The following is a 21,919-nucleotide window of genomic DNA, read 5'->3' on the forward strand; positions in this document are numbered from 1 at the left end:
TACCTCTATCATGTCTCCCCTCATCCTCCTCCTCCTCCTTCTCTCCAATGAGAACAGCCCTAGCTCCTTTAGTCTCTCCTCGTAATGCATACTCTCTAATCCAGGCAGCATCCTGGTAAATCTCCTCTGCACCCTTTCCAATGTTTCCACATCCTTCCTATAATGAGGTGACCAGAACTGGACACAGTACTCTAAGTGTGGTCTAACCAGAGTTTTGTAAAGCTGCATCCTTATCTCGCGGCTCTTAAACTCGATCCCATGACTCATGAAAGCTAACATCCCATAAGCTTTCTTAACTACCCTATCCACCTGTGAGGCAACTTTCAGTGACCTGTGGACATGAACCCCCAGATCCCTCTGCTCCTCCACACTCCCCAGAATCCTGCCATTAACCTTGTACTCTGCCTTGGAGTTTGTCCTTCCAAAGTGTACCACCTCACACTTCTCTGGATTGAACTCCATTTGCTACTTCTCAGCCCAGCTCTGCATCCTATCAATATCCCTCTGTCAGCTTCGGCAGCCCTCCACACTATCCACAACACCACTGACCTTTGTGTCATCTGCAAACTTGCTAACCCACCCTTCTACCTCCTCATCCAAGTCATTAATAAATATCACGAAAAGTAGAGGTCCCAGAACTGATCCCTGTGGAACACCACTAGTTACAGCCCTCCAATCTGAATGCACTCCCTCCACCATCTAGAATAACGGAAAGGCTGTTTATGGCTGAGTTAAGGAGAAATTTCTGAACGTGATAAACCTTAGAACTTTCTAACCCAAAAGGATATGGATGCGAAGTCATTATGTTCATTTAGATTGATAGATTCTGGGCACTAAGGGATTAATGCAGGAAAATGGTGGTGAGGTAGAAGTTCTTGTTCGATGATCGAGTCGAATGGAAGAGTGGGCTTGAGAGGCCAATGGATTTTATTGTATTCTTCTAAAGCACTGCGAAGGAATGGTGATCTTTGAATTCAAGTCAAAAATCTAAGTTGTTGAGCTGCACTGTTCCATAATTAGCCTTGCAAATCAGGGGGCAAAACCTCTTCCAAATGGTAAAATTCCTCAACTTTGAATACACTGTTAAACTTGGGCATTCGGACTTGGACAGATTTGGAAGGCCCATCTGTCACATAGTTGCTGAACTCTGCAGGTGAAACCCTGCCTTGCTGTGAGGATGCTACACCTGGTTGGATTTCATTTGGTTTATGGGATTGTGAATTAGGAAAAGGTAATTTCCTTTTATTCTGTTTCAGTGGAATGTTTTCAATTAACGTGTTATTTTAAGTTGCTTTGTGTGTGTCAGAGACCATTTATTAAAATGATTACAACTTTTCCTGCTGGCAAAGCTGGGGCAGGACTTTGGCTGAAAATATTTTTTGGGGTGGAATCTCTTTGCTGCTTGAAGCCTCTGCCACTTCTTATCTCACACTGCTGGAGCCTGGGCTGCATTGCGCCAGTGAATCTAAATCCTGGTCAGATAAGTACTTGTGTTGGGGGTGGGGTGGGGGGAAGGGGATGCAGTCATGGGCTATGATTCAGAGTGTGGAGAGCTGGGCCAGCAAGATACAAACCACTATTGCTCTGTCTGACCACTGAAGAACATTTGAATGGCGCACATATGTTGAATTTGTGCCATGGGTAAGAACTAAACTTTCCACATAACCTTCCACGTTTCACGATGGTATCCTTCAAATGAAAGGTTAGTTACCACTGAACAGGATAATTCCATCTTAAAGCTTTAATTGTTAGTATTTTATATTTCATTTCACTTCATTTCACTCTATTAATCTTTTTATTTACCTAATTTGATACTGAATTTACTCACTGTGAGTTGCACCTAATTCTTGGTAGTTGACAATTGATTTCACAATTCTTTGAGTAAAATCAGGAAAAGACCACTTTTCTAGAGGCCCAAGGTTCCTGGTTTCCTTTACAGCTATTCCTATTTAAATGTACTTTCAGAAGCAATTTGTATACAAAAAAACCTCACTAACTTTCTTGAGCATTTTGAACAAAAATGCAATGCTGTCAGATTACCCACTGAGTGGGCTAGATTGTGCTTTGCCTCATTTGCTTTCCTCAACTGTTCCTTTGTCCTTGCCAACCTTTGAGTCCCATGAGACAAATGGAGCTCTGGGCATCATCATCATCACCCAAACTGAGTGGTCTGCATGGACAACTAGGTCTTGGAGGACTGATCCTGAGGCCCTTCCCTATTCACCCTGGTGGCATTTTGCAGCTTGTGGTAACAGCAAAAATGAAAATTTTGCAAGCACTCAGCAGGTTAAGCACCCTCCCTTGGGAGAGAAACAGGATCTTTTGTCAGAACTGGAAAGTGATATAGCAGTTATGTTTTAAGTTGCAGAGAGGAGGAGAACGGAGAAGAGAACTGTTTTTATGTGCCTATGATTTTATTTTAAGATAAATTTGGAAGCTCATTTAATTTTTAATTAAAAAGAACCTTGAAATGAAATTTCCCCTCAAGATCAGAGATGCTGTTCAAATGTATGTTGGGCAAAAGCTGAGGTGTGAGATGCAAAGTGTATCTGCCCCACGGCTCAGCAAGGCTGAGCTCTGCTTGTGCTTAGTGTTGACTGCAATGTATGGATGCTTTTGTCAGGAACGCACTGATCTACCAACCAGACCTCACCAGCAGTGCTCCTCCGATCATCCACTGAAATGTCATCCGGTCATCCGGTCGTCCAATGTTCATTTCCTCACATATTTAATAACATAGAGCTATGCAATATTGTTTATATACATAGTTAAATCTTTTGATAGCTTCACTCTTTATTCTGTGCAATCTTTTAACATTTATTTTGGCTGCTTCCAGTCTTAAATAGAAGGATGAATCTTCCTAAATTATTAAATAGTTTGCACTGAATACTCTTCCTTCCCCATCTCCAGTCTCTCCTTTCTTGTGCATAACTTAGTAATTATGGTTCTTGTACCTATTTAAAATTCCCCTTTATTTCTCTGTATTTCTCTATAATATTCAATCTTGCACCTCATTCTGAGGTGGATTCCTTGCATACTGTCCTATATGACTTTATTCTTGCCCAGTAACATCAAATATTGATTTCCTTCCATAAGCTGCAGATTCTTAAAATGCAGCTTTCATGTTATTAGTTCTGCTTGATTTATTATGATTGAACATCTTAGAATTAAGATGGAAGAGGTGTTAGATGCCGGGGCATGATGAGGTCTATTCTAGGCTGGAATGGGAGCTGATGGAGGAGATTACTGGGACCCTGACAGAGATTTTTTGCATCATTGCTAGCCACAGGTAAGGTGCCAGATGAGCAAATGTGGTTTCTTTATTCAAAAAGAACAGCAGGGATAAGATAAGAAATTACAGGCTGGTGAACCTTGTATCTGTAGTTGGGAAATTCTTGGAACAGATTTATTTACACTTGGAAAGGCAGGAATTGATTTAGGCATAGTTAGCATGGCTATGTCTGTGGGTTATCTTGTTTCACAAATTTGATTGAATTTTTGAAGCGGTAATTAAATTGATGAGGGTAGTGCGGTAGATGGCATAGATAAAATTCATTAGATGACGTCCATTAGCAATTTGGATATCAACGTAGGAAGAATGATTAGTAAGTTTTCAGATCACATGAAAATTTGTAGTGTTGTGGATAGAGAAGATGGTATTCTTCAGCTCTCATATAATATTGATCAGCTGCAAAGTTGGGCAGAGCGATGACAGATGGTATTTAATCCTGCCAAGTGTGAAGCTGGATGGTCAAATCAGGATAGGTCATACACAATAAATGGTAGGGTCGTTGGGAGTGTTGATGAACAGGAACTTGGCCTATAAATCTAGTTCCCTGAAAGTAGCAGCACAGGTAGAGAGGCTGATGAAGAAAGCATATGAGATCCTTGCCTTCATCAACAGTGGTACAGAAGATGAGAGTTGGGATATCAGGTTATAACTTTATAAAAGGTTGGTTAGGTCACACCTGAAATCTTGTGTTCAGTTCTGGTCGCCACACTGTAGGAAGAATGTGATTGTGCTGGGGAGGGTGTAGAAGGGATTCATCACAATGTGGCCTGGAATGCAACATTTCAATTATAAGGAAAGATTGGACAGGGTGGGTTTGTTTTCCTCAAGTAGAGGAAGCTGAAGTGTGATCTTACAGAGGTGTATAAAATTGAGGACGATAGAGTAAGTAGTAATAAGAATCTTTTTTTCCCCTTGGTATCAGAGTCTAAAACGATGGCATTGATGGTGTGGGAGGAGGTTTGGAGGGGATGTGAGGAAGAATTTTTTTGTACAGTGGTTGGAATCTGGAATGCACTGCCTGAGGAGGTGGTGGAGCCAGGTGCACTAGACAAGCACTTGGCATGGAAGGTTGCAGACCAAATGTGGGTAAATGTACTTGTCTATAGTGGTGCCAGTGGTCAGCATGGACATGGTGGGCTAAAGAGCCTGTTTCTGTGTTGCATAACTCTGATTCCATGATTGCTTTCCTACTCCTTGCACCATGGGTTCTTTGCTTCATTCATTTTGGCCCTTAGCTTCTGTAAATCTTGGAAATAGTTAAAACTCAGTAATCTTTGTGTTGAATATTTTTTGCTTTTGTTACAAAAATTTCACAGCTATTAATAGTTTGTCTTTTATCAACAGGCTGCTATTTGGCATGCACTTAACCACTATGCTTATCGGGATGCTGTCTTCCTTGCAGAAAGGCTCTATGCTGAAGGTATGTAGGAAACAGCCTTGATGTGATTGCATGAATGGTGTCACTTGAGGCTGAACAACTGAAAGTTAAGGTAGCATGATTGTGATGTGCTTTCTGCCTGCTGTCTTTCAACTAAGCCCCAGAATTTCAGCTGGTTGCTGTGCAAGGAAGTGGCCAATATAGCAGTTTGTAGGCAGGAGCTGTGTATTGTGAGAAGTTTTTTTTAAAAAGATCAGTTTCAGAATTTTTCTGAAATTACCAAGGGGAAGGGAAATTAGTTGGGGATCATGATTGCTCTGCAAACTGGTGTAGACTCAGTGGGTTGAATGACCCCACCCCCCCAACCCCATGTCCTAAGGAAAAACATTAGGTTTCCATCCCTATTATAGAGACACCAGAGACTGCAGATGCTGGGACCTGGAGCAATGAACGAGATGCTGGAGGATCTCAGTGGGTCAGGCAGCATCTGTGGAGGGAAGTGGACAGTTTGTTTTGGGTCAAGACCCTGCACCTGGACTGAAAAATAGTGGTGGTAGCCAGTCTAAAAAGATAAGGGGAATGGGTGGAGCATGACCTCGATCCGGATGAGGTGGGGTGAAAGGCAGACAGAAGAGGCTGGGAGGTGTAGGTGGAGGCAATAAAGGGCTGCAGATGATGAAATCTGTTCGGAGAGGAAGGTGGAGCGTGGAACCAAATAAGGGAGGTGGAGACGGCAGATGGAAACATTGGGGGGAGGGGATCCAGTGGGAGGAGTGTGTGCGTGATGGCAGATGGAGTGGGTGGAGGAGGGGAAAACATTGGGGGTGGGGGGGAAGCTGGGGTGGGTGTAGGAGGAACTGGACCTGAAATTGGAGAATGCAGTGTTCATGCCGTTGGGTGTAGACTACCCAGGGGAAATATGAGGTGCCGTTCCTCTAATTTGTGTTTAGCCTCATCCCGGCAGTGGAGGAGACTGAGAACAGACAGGTTGGTGTGCGAATGGGGACGAGCATTAAAATTGCTGGCAACCAAAGATACATGTGGTCATTGCCGATGGAGCACAGATGATCAGCAAAGTGGTTGCCTAGTTTGTGCCTGATCACATCGATGTAGAGGGGAGGTCATATCGAAAGTACCGGATGCAATAAACTAGGTCAGAGTGAATGTCTTCCTCACCTGGAAGGGCTGTGTGGGGTCCTGGATGGTGGTGAGGGAGGGGTTGTAGGGACAGTTGGTACCCTTCCTACAACTATAGGTGTAGGTGCCTGGTGAGGGGGAAGGGATGGATGGGGTGGCATGAGCGGAGCAGGGGATCCTTGAGAGTGATCCTTGTGGAAAGCAGAAAGGGCTGTGGAGGGGGGAGATGTGGCTGGTTGTGGGATCACGTTGCAGTTGGTGGAAGTTGCAAAGGATGATGTGCTGGTGTGATGATAGGAGAGGAGCAGAGGAACTGAGGAACTCTATCCCTGTTCTGTGTCTTTTGGGCGGAGGGGAAAGGGGGGTTGGTGGTGGAATGGGTTAAGAATAGAAGTGTGAGAAATAAAGGAGATGCTGGTGAGGGCACCATTAATAACAGTGGGGGGGGGGGGCAGTGAGGAAGGGGGAGGAATGTCCTGGAGAGGAGGGCCTGGAGTGAAGTGGAATGTGGAAGAGATGAAGAAACTGAGGAAAAAGGAATGGTGTCCTAACAAGATATAGGGTGGGAGGAGGTGGTCTAGGTAGCTGTGGGAGTCACTGGGGTTGTAGTAGATGTTAGTGGATAATTTATCTCTGAGATTAAGACACAGATCAAGAAAGGGGAGAGAAGTGTTGGAAATGGACCAAGAATTAGAGGGCAGGGTGGAAGTTGTTAGTGAAGTTGATGAAATTGAGTTTCATATGGGTGCAGGAGGCAGCACTAATGCAGTCATCAATGTAGCAGAGAAAGAGTTGGGGTGTGGTGCCTGAATAGGATTGGAACATGGACTGCTACAGCTCTCTACGTTGCCAATGAAAAGGCAGATGTAGCTGGGGGCCATATGAGTGCTCAGGCTACATGTTTGATATTATAGACATCAAACTAAGGTCCTATAGTTATCCTGGTCGGTCATGTCTCCAATTTGAAAATGCAGACCACATTAGCTATTTCAAGTCTCTGGGAAACTTTGGATAATGTGAGTGAAAATATGGGCAGGATGCAATCTCAAGCTTTAATGATCTCCAGATCATTTTTTTTTCAAGCCTCAGGAATACCAGTCTTGTAACTTTAACCACTTTGTAAGTGTTTCCTCCTAGGTATTCTGTGAAAGAATATTTTGATTGATATTAATGCTGCCAGCTTTATTGCTGAAGTGATCATCAAATTCCAGTAGTTGAAAGAATATTTTTCTGATTTGAACTGAGTTATCTGTCATCTGATTTTTGGTAGCATTTGGTATTGTTATTTCACTTTCCACCAAGATCTTTGATTTTGAAAGACAAAGAATTAATTTTAAAACTCTTTACTGAGGAAAATTTTACTTTTGAAAAACATTTTTCTGAGCCCCACAGCAAGCTGCAGGTCAGAAATTCAAATTGCCATTCAGTCAATGAAATGGAACCCTGTCCAGTCCATCTGAAACACAAATGATTCTGTTAATCAGTGCTCTTCCTCAAAGGATGTACTGTGAATGTCCACATGAGAACTTTTTCAAAAACAAAATTGCTGCAAGTCCTTGTAGTAGAATGGTGTTCATAGCAGGTAAAATATTGTTTCCTAATCGTCTTGTTATTGCGATTGGCTTTCAGAAAACCTGCACATGTGTCTGATGAGAACTACTTTCATTTTATTCTGCAGTTTGTTCCGAAGAGGCTCTGTTTCTCTTAGCAACCTGTTACTATCGCTCAGGGAAAGCATACAAAGCCTATCGGCTTTTGAAAACTCATAGTTGTACTACTCCTCAGTGCAAATATCTTCTTGCCAGATGTTGTATGGATATCAGCAAGTAAGTAAATGGAAGTTTGAAGATTATAACCTCTAGTTCTCATAATGAAGCAGTCAATGTACAGTTCTATTAGTACTGTTGCCCTTGAGATGGAAATGATTACTTCACTTTTTAATCAGTTCCTTGTTTTTTAAGAATGTGGAGCAACATGTAGGTTTGTTTAACAATGTCTGTGATACATCGAAGGTGACTAATTTTCCGGATGTTGCTTGATTCTCTTGTGGAGTCAGAGAGTAATGTCCTGGAGGGTTGCGCAGAAATTGGTTTTGACAAGGAGAATACAAGAAATTGTACCATCAGGTGGAATGTGTGAGCATAAAGGACTGGCTGCTTTTTTGCACAAGCTGATGAGGTAGTAAAGAAGGTATGTGGAATTCTTGCCTTTATTAGTTGAGGCATTGAGTTCCAGAGTAAGGAAGTTATGTTGCAGCTTATATATAAAAAAAAATCTGGTTGTATTTTCAGAAGGTTGTGGAGGCTATGGTAAGGGCTCAAGAAGTTTTCCAGAATGCGGCCTGGATTAGAGGGCTTGTGCTATAAGGAGACATTGCTCCAGAGGAAAAAAAAAGTTTGTCCAGTGGAGGCTGAGGGGAGATCTGATAGAAGTTTAGACCATAAGATATGGGAGCAGAATTAGGCCATTCAGCCCATCAAGTCTGCTCTGTCATTCAATCATGGCTGATTTATTTTTCCTTCTTGACCCCATTCTCCTGCCTTCTCCCCGTAACCTTTGATGCCCTTACTAATCAAGAACCTATCAATCTTCACTTTAAATATACCCAATGACTTGGCCTCCGCAGCTGCTTGTGACAATGAATTCCACAGATTCACCACCCTCTGGCTAAAGAAATTCCTCCTCATCTCTGTTCTAAAGGGACGTCCTTCTATTCTGAGGCTGTGTCCTCTGGTCCTAGATTATCCCACTACTGGAAACGTCCTCTCCAGGCTTTTTAATATTCAGTAGGTTTCAATGAGACTATCCCCTCATCGTGAACTCCAGCAAGTACAGGCCCAGAGCCATCAAATGTTCCTCGTACTTTAACCCTTTTATTCCTGGGATAATTCTTGTAAACCTCCTCTGGACCTTCTCCAAGGCCAGCACATCCTTCCATAGATATGGGGCCCAAAACTGCTCACAATATTCCAAATGTGGTCTGACCAATGCCTTCTAAAGCCTCAGCATTACATCCTTGCTTTTATATTATAGTCCTCTTGAAATAAATGCTAACGTCGCACTTGCCTTCCTTACTACTGACTCAACCTGCAAGTTAAACCTTAGGGAATCCTGCACTGGGACTCCCAAGTCCCTTTGTACATCTGATTTCTGAAGTTGTGCCCCATTTAGAAAATAATCAACGTCTTTATCCTTTCTACCAAAGTGCTTGACCATGCACTTCCCTACGCTGTATTCCACCTGCCTCTTCTTTGCCCATTCTCCCAACCTGTCCAAGTCCTTCTGCAGACTCCCTGCTTCCTCAACACTACTTGCCCTTTCACCTATCTTTGCATCATCTGTAAACTTGGCCACACAGCCATCAATTCCATCATCCAGGTTGTTAACATATAACGTGAAAAGTAGCGGACCCAACACCGACCCCTGTGGAACACCACTGGTCACCGGCAGCCAACCAGAAAAGGCCCCTTTATTCCTACTCTTTGCCTTCTGCCAGTCATGCAATCTTTTATCCATGCTGGTACCTTTCTTGTAATACCATGGGCTCCTATCTTTTTTAGCAGCCTCGTGTGCGGCACCTTGTTTATAAGATTATGAGAGGCATAGAATAGACGGCTGGTATTTTTTTCCCAGGGTTGAAATGTCTAATACTGGAGGGCATGCATTTAAGGTGAGAGGGGGTAAGTTCAAAGGATATGTGCTGGGCAGGCTTTTTACACTGGTGGGTACCTGGAATTTGCTGCCGGGGTAGTAGTGGAGGCAAATGCGTTTAAGAGAGACACATGAACATGCAGGGAATGTGGATATTGTGAAGGTAGAAGGAATTGGTTTTGTTAGGTGTTTAATTATCTGTTTAATTGTGGGCCGAAGGGCCTATTCCTTTGCTGTACTGTTCTATGTTTGTCATGTGTTTCTCAGAAGTGCTGAAATATCACAAATAGTTAAAACTTAGTTTTGTTATTTTAAGCATTGTCAGTGTGCCTAATGGGAGAACCAGATTTTGCTGAATTTATTTTGTGGTTCTTTGATTTGCTATCTTGATTTCTTTCTTCACATGGACCTGGAACTTCTTGGTTTGTAATATTGAACTGTCTTAATTAGCTGACTATTGGAGATGGCTAATCTACCATTCTTATAACCAATAATGATGGGACAGTAACCAACATAATTATTCTTTGCCTTTGAAGGATAACTCCAGCTATCTTGGAATGGGCAGCTTGTCTATCTTTAAATGATCTTTGGTCCAATCTGTTTTGACCTCAACCTAACGTGCCATTCTGTCGTTGAACTGTTTGGGCATACGCTGTCCCTGTTAATTTTACTTGAGTAATGTCTGTATGATATTTTGGCCTGGTGGAGGTGATTGATCTGTCAGTTTTGATTCGATGTGTCTTAGTAGTGGAACCAAACATCAAAAGTAAATTCCCCTGAAATAAAAATTGAGTTTATCATAAATGTTTATGCCTTTTAGCCTAAATTACTGGAGGAGAATGAGTGTTTGTGTTGTGCTTGAATAATAGGGGTTGACTTGTCCAGGCCATGAATGAAGACTTGATCTTGTCATGTAGATGGGTTGCTGTTTCTCAATAAAATGTTTTCTGGACTGGTTTTTCATTATATAGTAGGAAGTCAAATGGTCACTACTGGTCAGGCAATGATAAAACTCTATAAAGAAAAGAATTTATTTTTAAACACTGCTTTTTATACCCTAGGTCCTGCTTGCTTTAGTCCCATAATATAATTCCTGCTTCTTATTTCTCTAGACTGGCGGAGGGAGAACAGATTTTAACTGGTGGAATACTGAACAAACAGAAAAGCCATGATGATATTGTTACAGAGTTTGGAGATTCAGCTTGTTTTACATTGTCTTTATTAGGACATATATACTGGTAAGGCCATGTGTATTGAATTGTAAATATTGACTGGTTTTGACCCTGAAATCAGGGACTAGTTAAAGATCCTGAAACTCCCATGGAAGAGATGTATTGATCTCTAGAGTAATATCATGTTAGATTATTGTGGTATAATGCAAGCTTTGCTGCATCTGTTCTAAAACGTTAATCTGAATGTACGTTCAAATTTGACCATTTGCAGTTGGAGAATTTAAATTTAAGCAATTACATAAATTTGGAATTCAAAATGGAGACTGATAAATTTTTGGAGACGAGAATGCAGATGCTGTAATTTGGAACTAAAAAACCAACAGCTGGTCAAGCAGGATCTATGGAGACTAAGGGCTAATTGATGTTTCTAGATGAGACCCTGTATCAGAATAGATTTTTGGTTACTCAAGGAATATAGGAATGGTGGAAGAAGTTTTCTGAGATGAAAGATTGGCCACCAAATAATGGAGAGGGTCAAGAGGTCAAATGGCACACTCCTATTTCTTGCATCCTTGACCTCTTGATAAAATACCTGATTCCAAGACAAAGTAATTAATATTTAATTCACTGGCCTTGTAATTTTTGAACTTCAGTTCATTGTTTTCAACAGTTAACGTAACAGATCTTGGTAAATACTGAAGAGTGTTCTTCAAGAAATGGGCTGGTTTGCAGTACCACTAGCATTTATTTCTTATAATAGGTGTAGACTTCTATTCCATCCCAACAATCAGTTTCAAATTTTAGTTTGTCTTGATGATAGTCGTCTTGGTGTGTTCAAGCTGTTGAACCCAGAACTTCAATGCAGTGAAGAGTATGCCTTGGCTCACAATTGAAGGAGAGGATTTTTTCTAATATGCACATCTTTGGATTGATGATCTATTGTAAACTGCTTGTTAAAACACCTAATGAGATTTGAGATGCTCTAGTGCCTGTGAAGCTGATTAAAAAGTTTACACAAGACTGTCGGTGCTGGAGGGCCAGGCATCTGTTGAGGGAAATGGATTGTTGATGTTTTAGGTCAAGACCCTTCATCTGGACTGAAAGAGAGGGGAGATAGTTGGTATAAAGGGAAGGGGTGCAGCAAGAACTGGCAAGCTATTGGTAGATCTACGTGAGGTGGGATGATGGGCAGATGGTGTGAGTGGAGGAGGGAAGAGAAACAGGGTGATGGTGGGTGTAGGTGGAACTGAGTAGATTAGGAGAAGAGGGGCTGAGGGGGAGCATTTTACCTCAAGTTGGAGAATTCAACGTTTATGCTGTTGGATTGTAGGTTACCCAGGCAAAATATGAGAAGCTGTTCCACTAATTTGCGTTTACCCTCACCCTGGCAGTGGAGGAGGCTGTGGACATGCGGGTTGGTGTGGAAATGGGGAGAGGAATTAAAATGGCTCGCAACTAGAACCTTCAGGCGGCCATGATGATTCTGCACTGGGGAGACAGAGTGCAGACTAGGTGACTGGTTTGCTGAGCACCTGTGCTCTGTCCAGCATGAATTGTAATCCATAGGTGCCATCTCCCCTCTACCCTTCAGTCCAGATGAAGGGTCTCAACCTGAAATGTCAATTGTTCGTTTCCCTCCACAGATGCTGCTTGACCTGCTGAGTTCCCCCAGCAGCTTTTTGTTTTTGCAATCTGATAAATTTATTTCACTTGTTCACAAAACAGGTTGGCCAAATGCAGTGTTGATGAGTGTGAAGATGGCTGTTAAAGCAGCTCGGGAATGGAGGAGGGCAGAGTGCATACAATTGAGGGAGAACCCTGAATTTGTGATGTATTTGGCTTTTTGCTTCTTAGTAATTGAAGTAAGAATGTGTCCTTCACAGAATTGGCTTCAATGAGCCCAAAAGTCATATAAATGAGGCCGACTCCTTTGGAAGAAATTGGGTCATTATATTAGGCCATTGTCATTTATGGCAAACTAAATTAATTTCCAATCCATGCACAAAATTACTTTGCAGTGTGCAACTTTTTTGTATGTCTTTATATTGGTGTTTTCTGCTGAATGGCTTTTAAGGGATTTTAAATTTAGAAATCTGCATTTTACAGAAAGGGTCAGACACTTGTAAATTTGGGTAGATGCAGATATTAAAATGGAACTAGAGAAACAAACTGAAAGGCATTACTGTGAGGAGGCAGAGAAAATCCCAAGGTTGCAGAGTACAAGTGCCTTGGTGCAACAGGTACGAAAGGAATCCAGGCGTGTGCAAACTTGAACATGAACCAGGAAATGCACACCTGTTAGGTTAGAGCATCCATAAGAATAGAATTTCATATGTAGGTTATGAGGAAGAGTAATTGAAAGGAAAAGAATGAAATGAGTAATTGTAAATGACTTCTGACTCTATCAATTTAGGACTTCCCTGAAAGGCCAAAGTTGTGGCATGGTGTTGGTTTCAGTCCACTTGTGCTGAATTTGCTGATTCCTTCACTGTTGTTAGTTGAGTGTGCAAAAATTAGCCTTAGTTCCTGTGAGTAATAGTTGGAAAAATCTGCCCAGATTGCTGCAATTAATCACTATTTAAGTGTTGACTTTAATTGTGATAATTTGGAACAAGAACATTTTTAAGTATGTGAATTTGGCTATAATTTCTAATGATCAGTTGTTGTGATCTCATGATTGTAAATATTTTTCCTTGCAGTAAAACGGATCGAATGGCCAAAGGAGCAGACTGTTACCAAAAAAGCCTTAGTCTAAATCCCTTTCTTTGGTCCCCTTTCGAATCATTATGTGAAATAGGTATGCAGATAACATATTATCTTTTTTCAATGTTTGTTTAAAAAAAAGTTAAAACTGAATACTGTTTCCACCTCTCCCTTTTATTTTAGGTGAAAAGCCAGATCCTGATCAGACATTTAAATTAACATCTCTCCAGAATTTTAGTAGTTATCAGCCAAGTTTATGTATGCCTTTGGTTTTGAATCACGGTGTGCAACATAACAGGCAACCTGACACTGTCCTGATGGAAACGCCACAAGACACTATCGTAAGTTTAATTCTTTCTTCCAAACAGCTGCAGCTTCATCACTAAAACTACTCTTTCAAATCCTTGATGTTCCTCTGTCTGCATGTTAACAAGAGATTAAATGACACATTTTAATTAGCACTTTTAATCACAGTCTGGTCCTAAAATATTATACAGTTTAGAAGACCTGACTTGATATTTGGCTCATCAGTTGAAGTTTGAGGGCTTTTTGATGAACTTCATGGATAATTATTACTGCTTTGATCCTAAGACATACAGTAGGCTTTCTTTAAATAAAAAAAGGACTAAATTAAGCAACCATTAGCTGGTGGAGAAGCACTGTGTCGTCAAAACAATCTTTTGATCTTTGAGTTATTAAAAATATAGCTTGCTGGTTTTGAATCCATGACTGAACGCAACTTTCTCAGAGACCATTCTTTGGAGAGCAGTTCTGAAAGGTAGGCTGCAATCCCAGTGGTGCAGCAAGTAAAGCTGCTCCCTCACAATTGAGTCTTGACCTCCGGCACTGTCTGTGTGAAGTTGGCATGTACCCCCTGTGACTGCATGGGTTTCGTCCAGCTCCTGTAGTTTCCCTTGAAGTGTCAAGGCTAATGTAAAATTTCCTCCAGTGCAGGTGGCTATTAGAATTGATGGGAATGTGGAGAGAAAAGTAAACAGTGGAAATTAATGGGGTGATGGGATTGCTCTGTGAACCGGCACAGACTTGATGGACTGAAAATGCCGCCTCTTGTGTCATCAGGAAATATCAAGGCTCTCCTGATGTTGATGGTATTACTTCAAACAACTAGCAGTGAGTCTAGTAGACTGTTCTAATGTATAAGAAAATTAATATTTGATGTTAATTTTGCTTGAAAAGTCATAGATCCCAGAGAGAAGTGGTGTTGCCATGTACAAATGCTCCCAGATCTAATTTAGAACATTGTGGTTTCAAGTAAAACTTCAGAGGCTTTGGCACATATCCTAGACAGATGTTTCATCTTTGTACTGAGAGAGTACTGGTCTTGTTTGCAATGAGATGTTTAAACATCTCTCTGAAAGGAATTGTGGAATCTTGTTGAACTTTTTGAAGAACAAAGTTAAGCCAAGCTTCCTGATCAAACATTATCACATTGCCATTTGTGGCAGTTTGCTATCTGCAGTTTTCTACATTACATTAGTAATTGCATTTGCTCAGTGAAATTTTTAAGTGTTGGGCAATGGAGAAAAATTAGGGTAGGATAGAAAAGTGGTGTTGAGGTGTTGCTTAATGTTAATGAATGGTGGTGTGAGACTGAATAGCTAACTCCTGCCTCTACTTGCTGTTGTGTACACTCAAATTGTGATCATTGTTTGAGATTCAACATGACTCATGTTTTTGCACTTTATTCTGACTCTAGTAAACTGAATACTGTACATGCTGTATGCTTTTAAAATTGCTTCCTCAATCTTTTCTACAAAGATTGCACATCAAAATGTACTTTTCTACTCTGCATCCATTATTAAGATTGTGTATCTTTTTTTTTATCATTCTTCCTACCAAAATGTATCAATTCAGCTTTCTCTGCATGAAATCTTGCCCATTCGGTCTCCCTATTCCATCATGCCCTTCATTTATATCTTACTGTCTATTTGGGATAGAGGAGAAAAGTGATCTGAGTACACTTAAAAGTTGTTTCATGAGTTAGCAAGGTCACTAAAAATAAAAACCAAGCACTAGTGTTTATTTTTGGAGGGATAGAATTGAAGAACAGAAGTTATGTTAAACCTTTTTCAAGCCTTACTTTGAACCTGGTGTGTGGTAGAGGTCAATGTACTCTGAATAGGATAATGAGACACTGGGAGAACACAGACAAGATTTACAAAGAGGATATCAGATATAAGATGTTTTATTTATCTTTTAAGGACTTGGATATTACTGGCTAAGGCTAGTGTTTATTGACCATCCCAAATTATCCTTGAAAAGTTGATGGCAATCTGCTGCCTTGAGTGTTGCAGTTTTTCTGGTAAAAATGCTTCAACAATGTTTTTGGTGAGGGAGTTTTGAGATTTAGAGTTTCGGTAAAGAACAATGATAAATTTCTAAGTCGAGATGGTGTGCAGCTTAGAGGGGGAACCTGCAAGTGATTCTGTTCCAATGTGCCCAGATCTTCCCTGGTGGTCAAGATCATGGTTTTGGGATATGCTATTGGAGTAATGTAGGTGAGTTACTGGAATGCATTTTGAGAATGGTGCATACTGCAGCCACTGTAAGCTGTTGATAGAAGAAATATATTTTGAGGGTATTGGTTGGAGTATCTTTTAGACAGGCTGCTGTGTCCTTAATGGTGTCAGGCTTGTGTGTTGCTGGAACTGGGCTCACCCAGGCAAATGGGGACTAGTCCACGATGTTGCTGACTTGTGTATTTTAAATTGTGGAAATTCACTTGGCCTACCCTGCTTTTATAGCTATTTGACCACATGCAACTTGTTACCAACCACTTACCAGCCCATAGCAGTATGTTCTCTAGTTTTGCTGCTTGCAAACATGGGCTGCTTCACTTGCTAAGGAGTTGTAAAGTTAATTAAATGTTGTACAATCAGCAAGCATCCCTGCCTCTGACCCTTGGGTTAGAAGTAAGGCAATTGATGAAGCAACTAAAGAAAGCAGCCAAGGACACTGCTGAGCAACTCCTGCAGTGACATCCTGAGGCTCTGGTGATTGATCTCTAATAAATGCAACCATATTTCTTTGTGAGGTGTGACTCCAACTGTTGAATTGCTATCCCCTTGATGCCCATTGACTTGAATTTTACCGGGGTTCCTTGATACACACTTGGTCAAATGCTGCCTCAATGTCAAGAGTGGTTCTCTCCCACACTGCAAAAATGCTTGTGCTATGGTCACTGAAGTGCCCCACCTAGAGTACATTCTATGCCCTAGCTACATCCAAGAATTGGATTTAATTCTTTTTTCAATGAAATTGCAGTGGTACAACAAAATGTCTTGCTTGGCTATTTAAGGACTCATTTAGAAGTCAACTGCTTTATTGGGTTTGGAGGCAAATGTAGGACAGCATGGTGGATTTCAGCCACGTTAGTTCTTTTGTTAGTTGTATTTTTTTCTAAATTCCAGATTGTTTCCACTGCTGCCGTGATAGGAATTAAACTCGTCTCCACATATTCCAACCCTCTGGATTACTGGCCCAGTAACTTGAGCATTGTGCCACCGTTGTGTATATATCAGGAAAAGAAAATGCTGGTTCTCTTTTCTCTTGTAAAAAGACGAGAGGTGATTGAAAAGAAACTTTTAAAAGGAGAAATTTTGATAGAGAAAGAATGCTTCTACTTGCAGGGAATAAGAGCAATACTTGAGTCAAATCAATATACAATGTTGCTACCACAGAATGGATGAAGCTATTTGTGTAGATTCTTCAAAGCTGCAGTTAGAAGCTGATGAGGGAACCAAGGGTTTGTGGCGACTCACCGTCTAGTCGGGCGAACCGGCTCGGCAGTCGGGTCGCGCGGCGTCGGAGCGACGAGGCCCAAGATGGCGGCGGGCCTCGTCTTTCCGAGCGACAGGGAGAACCCGCGCGCGGGAAAGTCCTGATGACGTAGGACTTACGTCATTGCTGGTTTTTTGGGCGGGAGTTTTTCTCCCTTAAAGGGCCCGCACAAGGCGGGAAAATAAACCAGTTCTGTTTGGCAATCCTCCGAGTAGAGTCTTGTTTTATTCCGCGGTAGCAACCGCTACATTGGTGACCCCGACGGTCCAAACGGCTTTTGGACCCGCGAAATGGACGACAGCGCAGCAGCCAACGCAGTGGCCCTCAAGCTGCCCACCTTTTGGACACTTCGGCCCAGCGTCTGGTTTGACCAGGCCGAAGCACAATTCCACCTTCGGCAGATCACCTCCGACTCCACGAAGTACTACCATGTGGTTAGCTCTCTGGATCAGGAGACAGCCGCCCAGGTTGGAGACTTCATCCAGTCGCCTCCGGAGGAAGATAAGTACCCGGCTTTCAAAGATCTTTTGATCCGGACCTTCGGCCTCTCCCGTCGTGAGCGCGCCGCCCGCCTGCTTCATCTGGATGGCCTGGGGGACAGATCCCCATCCGCCCTAATGAATGAGATGCTGGCATTGGCCGAGGGACACAAGCCATGCCTGATGTTCGAACAGGCCTTCCTCGAACAGCTCCCCGATGACATCCACTTGTTGTTAGCTGACGCCGACTTCAGCAACCCCCGTGAGGTGGCCGCCCGGGCAGATGTCCTGTGGAGGGCCAAGCGCGAGAGCGGTTCGTCCGTCAGTCAAATCACCAGGCCGCGAGCCCAACGCCCGCCTCGCCCGGCCCCAGCAACCGAGCAGCCACGCCCCAGGAACGCAGACGACGACACGGGTGACCAGCTGTGCTTCTACCATCAGAGGTGGGGTGCGGAGGCCCGTCGATGCCGCCCACCCTGCAAGTCAGGGAAACGCCAGGGCCAGCCGCCGCTGATGGCTACGGCGGCTGGCCGCCGACAGAGCCTTCTCTTCGTTCAGGACAAGAAATCTGGACGGCATTTCCTCGTTGATACTGGAGCGGAGGTCAGTATTTTGCCACCGACAGGCCGCGACACTCATGACAGGCCACCAGGTCCTCTACTCAATGCCACCAACGGTACAACGATACGGTCTTTCGGCACCCGTACGCTTCAATTACACTTTGGCGGCAGCCGTTTTACCTGGACCTTTACCCTTGCCACCGTCGTCCGACTAGACGGTGAGTCGCCAGACAACCCCCCCCAGAACTGGCGAGACAGTCCCCAAGGTCCGTGGGCTGTGCCAGCTGCCGCTTAGGGGGGCGGCCTCTGCGTCGTGGCGTGGCAACCTCGTGGGCCCTCTGCCGGTTTCAAGAGGAGCCCGGTACCTCCTTACCATCGTGGACCGGTTCACGAGGTGGCCTGAGGCAACCCCCCTGACTGACATCACAACTGATTCCTGCGCCCGAGCGCTGCTCACAACTTGGGTCTCACGTTTTGGCGTTCCGGCCCACATCACTTCAGACAGAGGCACCCAATTCACTTCCAGTCTCTGGGCTGCATTAGCGAACCTGCTAGGGACGCAGCTGCACACCACCACGGCCTACCATCCTCAATCAAACGGGTTGGTGGAACGTTTTCACCGCCATCTAAAATCGGCCTTGATGGCCCGCCTGAAGGGTCCTAACTGGGTTGACGAGCTGCCTTGGGTCCTGCTCGGCATACGCACTGCCCCCAAAGACGACCTCCGCACTTCGTCAGCTGAGCTTGTATACGGGGCGCCACTAGTTGTCCCCGGGGATTTCATACCTGCCCTTCAGGACCAAGGGGAACGACCCCCAGCAGTTCTACAAAGACTGCGCGAGAAGCTCGGCGCCTTGGCCCCGATTCCCACCTCACGGCACGGTCAAGCCCCATCCTGCCAGCCCAAGGAACTACGGGACTGTAAGTTTGTTTTCGTTCGCAGGGGCACACCTCGGGCGCCATTGCAACGACCATATGAGGGACCGTTCCGAGTCATACGGAATAACGGATCCACTTTTATTTTGGACATTGGAGGCAGGGAACAGGTTTTCACGGCGGACCGCCTCAAACCGGCCCATTTGGATCTGCAACAGCCTGTCGAGGTTGCCACGCCACGACGCAGAGGCCGCCCCCCTAAGCGGCAGCTGGCACAGCCCACGGACCTTGGGGACTGTCTCGCCGGTTCTGGGGGGGGTTGTGGCGACTCACCGTCTAGTCGGGCGAACCGGCTCGGCAGTCGGGTCGCGCGGCGTCGGAGCGACGAGGCCCAAGATGGCGGCGGGCCTCGTCTTTCCGAGCGACGGGGAGAACCCGCGCGCGGGAAAGTCCTGATGACGTAGGACTTACGTCATTGCCGGTTTTTTGGGCGGGAGTTTTTCTCCCTTAAAGGGCCCGCACAAGGCGGGAAAATAAACCAGTTCTGTTTGGCAATCCTCCGAGTAGAGTCTTGTTTTATTCCGCGGTAGCAACCGCTACAGGTTGGGTGAAAGGGAAGATAGAAGGTGTGGCTGGAGCAAAACAAAAGCTTGCACTGCTTGGGCCAAATGCCTGTCGTAATGCCATCTATTCCATGTAACTGTATGCAAGTCAACCTCTATCCTCTCCATTTACTTTTCACTGCCTTTTACCATCTACAGGTTTAAATGTATACTGTGAATGGTAGTATGTCACAGGTCCAATTTATTTGTTATCATGTGAATCTCAAGCAATCTTGTTTTTACTTTGTAAGTGTTTACGTTGTTGTGCTACTTGTAGGAGAAACTGCTGGGCTTATTGTCTATGGTGCAACAGATGATAAATGCCTTGTATATTGCTCATTTGCTTCAATTACATTTTCAAACAAGTTGTAGTCTGATAATTGCTGAGTACTAGCAATTACTACAGAGCATTACTTTTGATTGCCAAGCCTACAATCTCTATTTGATTGTTCCACACGGTGTCTTCAATATATGTGTTACAATACGGAAACAGCTGTTTGACCAACCAGTCTATGTGGGCAGTTTTCCTCCATTTAAGCAAATAGTCCTAATCACATTTGTCTGCTCTGTTTAACTCTCCTGGAAACTTGTTTCATAAATCTAACTGTGTATAGAGAAGACAAAGAAACTTGTGTAACCTGGGAAATTCCTTTCTAAAACTCATTTTATTGTTTGGCAAATCTTTTCTGCCACTTGGAATTTTGACTCTTCTGACATTCTCTTTTTGCCCATCCCCGCCCTCCAAATTAAGCTGGTTCTTGCGCTTAACAATGAGAACTGCTTCAACTGTTTGCAGGCTGAACACCTGATCAACCATTATGTAATTTCAGATCAAGGCATTTAGTTTGCTGGCGTAGTAACATGGGAATAGATGGTCATGTTAACTGTGAGCTGTTTTTGGAGCATTTTATTTGTGTGCTGAAGCATGTAGTTTCCCCCAACCAGCTGAGTAGGTTTACTTTCTACTGCAGAAAAGCATGCAATTCAAAAGGAGACCATCCCAGGAATTGTACTGGTTACTCAAAAAAAATTCTTTTTTTTTGTAGGAATTAAACAGATTAAATCTTGAATCTTCAGCCAACTCAAAATATTCCTCAATGATGACTGATTCTTCAGTATCGTTAATTGACGCATCTGTGATTTCTCCTGATGCTCTGCCACTTGGTTCTGGAACATCAGTATTGTCCAAGCAACAAGTAAACAAACCAAAGCCTGGAAGGAGCTTGCTTGGTGGTCCTGGAACTCTAAGTCCTTTAACTCCAAGGTAAAGGTTTTTTTAAACTCTGCAATCTCAAAACCAAACTGCTTTTGTGTGCTTGTGTTCAGTCTTATTGCCTTATTCCAAACGTACGGATCTTTATTATTGGATCCAGGGATAAAACACGGCTCTTATGACAGCCATTTGGCTTCTTGGCCACTGGAATGCTTTCGCCTTGCTTGTTTTTGCAGAACCAGTGCTGATTGTGAACCTCCCAGTTTTTTTATTTTGTTTGATACAATGTTATTTAGCAGTTGGTATAGTAAAGAATATTTCTACGCTTATGGGTGGATTTAGGCTCTACTGGAAACTTGTACAGAAGGACTAAAAGACACTGTAGGCTTTGCTGGTCTCCCCTTAGAGACACCAGTGTATTCTGGGACATTCCGTTCTCTCTCTGAAGACGTTTACAATCAATCTTTTCCACTGACTGCCTGTGATATCCAACCTCGACAGCACGTAATTTTCTGCACCTTGGTTTCGGTGACCATTCCACCCTGACTTAATTGTCCTCCTGTTTTCAGAATCAGTTTTTTCCCTTTTTTTAAGAGCTAGTTTTTTTTTCCCAGAATTTAAAATGCAACTCCCTCTTCCTTCCATAATGACTGTGAAGACTTGGTACTATTCCAGTGGCATTTCTGAACTTTCTCCCAGGCCACCTCTTCCACACCAAACATCTGGGAACATTTTGCATTTCATATACTGGAGATAGTGTCACCTAAATCTAATGCACTGCATTTATCAACATTGCCACATTGCCAAAAAGATTCTCTGTATCCACTCCGCAATCTATTTTTCTGGAGTCCACACTTCTGCTTGGATCTTGATGTCATAAAAGTTGGATACAAGCCACATCCCAGAAATAGCTGTAAATTGGGAAATGGAAAGCAGGGTGGAACTTGCTGAAAATTAACAAGAAGGCAGTACTGAGCAAATTGTTGGGAGCTGTTATGGGCTGACAAGTCCCAAATCCTGAGGGATTTCATCCTAACATCTTAAAAGAAAAGGCT

The 21,919-nt window shown here is 43.3% G+C and overlaps 1 protein-coding gene across 2 annotated transcripts in view; it reads left to right on the forward strand.

Annotated features, from left to right (window-relative positions):
• Positions 1 to 21,919, forward strand: part of cdc27 (cell division cycle 27) — a 92,680-nt gene that overhangs the window by 6,334 nt on the left and 64,427 nt on the right. For both annotated transcript variants that reach the window (XM_052038503.1, XM_052038504.1), the window contains exons 2-7: positions 4,637 to 4,712; positions 7,486 to 7,633; positions 10,571 to 10,696; positions 13,330 to 13,427; positions 13,517 to 13,674; positions 20,698 to 20,915. In XM_052038503.1, coding sequence (XP_051894463.1) covers positions 4,637 to 4,712; positions 7,486 to 7,633; positions 10,571 to 10,696; positions 13,330 to 13,427; positions 13,517 to 13,674; positions 20,698 to 20,915 — 824 coding nt within the window. The remainder of the gene's footprint in view (positions 1 to 4,636; positions 4,713 to 7,485; positions 7,634 to 10,570; positions 10,697 to 13,329; positions 13,428 to 13,516; positions 13,675 to 20,697; positions 20,916 to 21,919) is intronic.

Source organism: Pristis pectinata, chromosome 25 (assembly GCF_009764475.1).
Source record: "Pristis pectinata isolate sPriPec2 chromosome 25, sPriPec2.1.pri, whole genome shotgun sequence".
NCBI lineage: Eukaryota > Metazoa > Chordata > Chondrichthyes > Rhinopristiformes > Pristidae > Pristis > Pristis pectinata.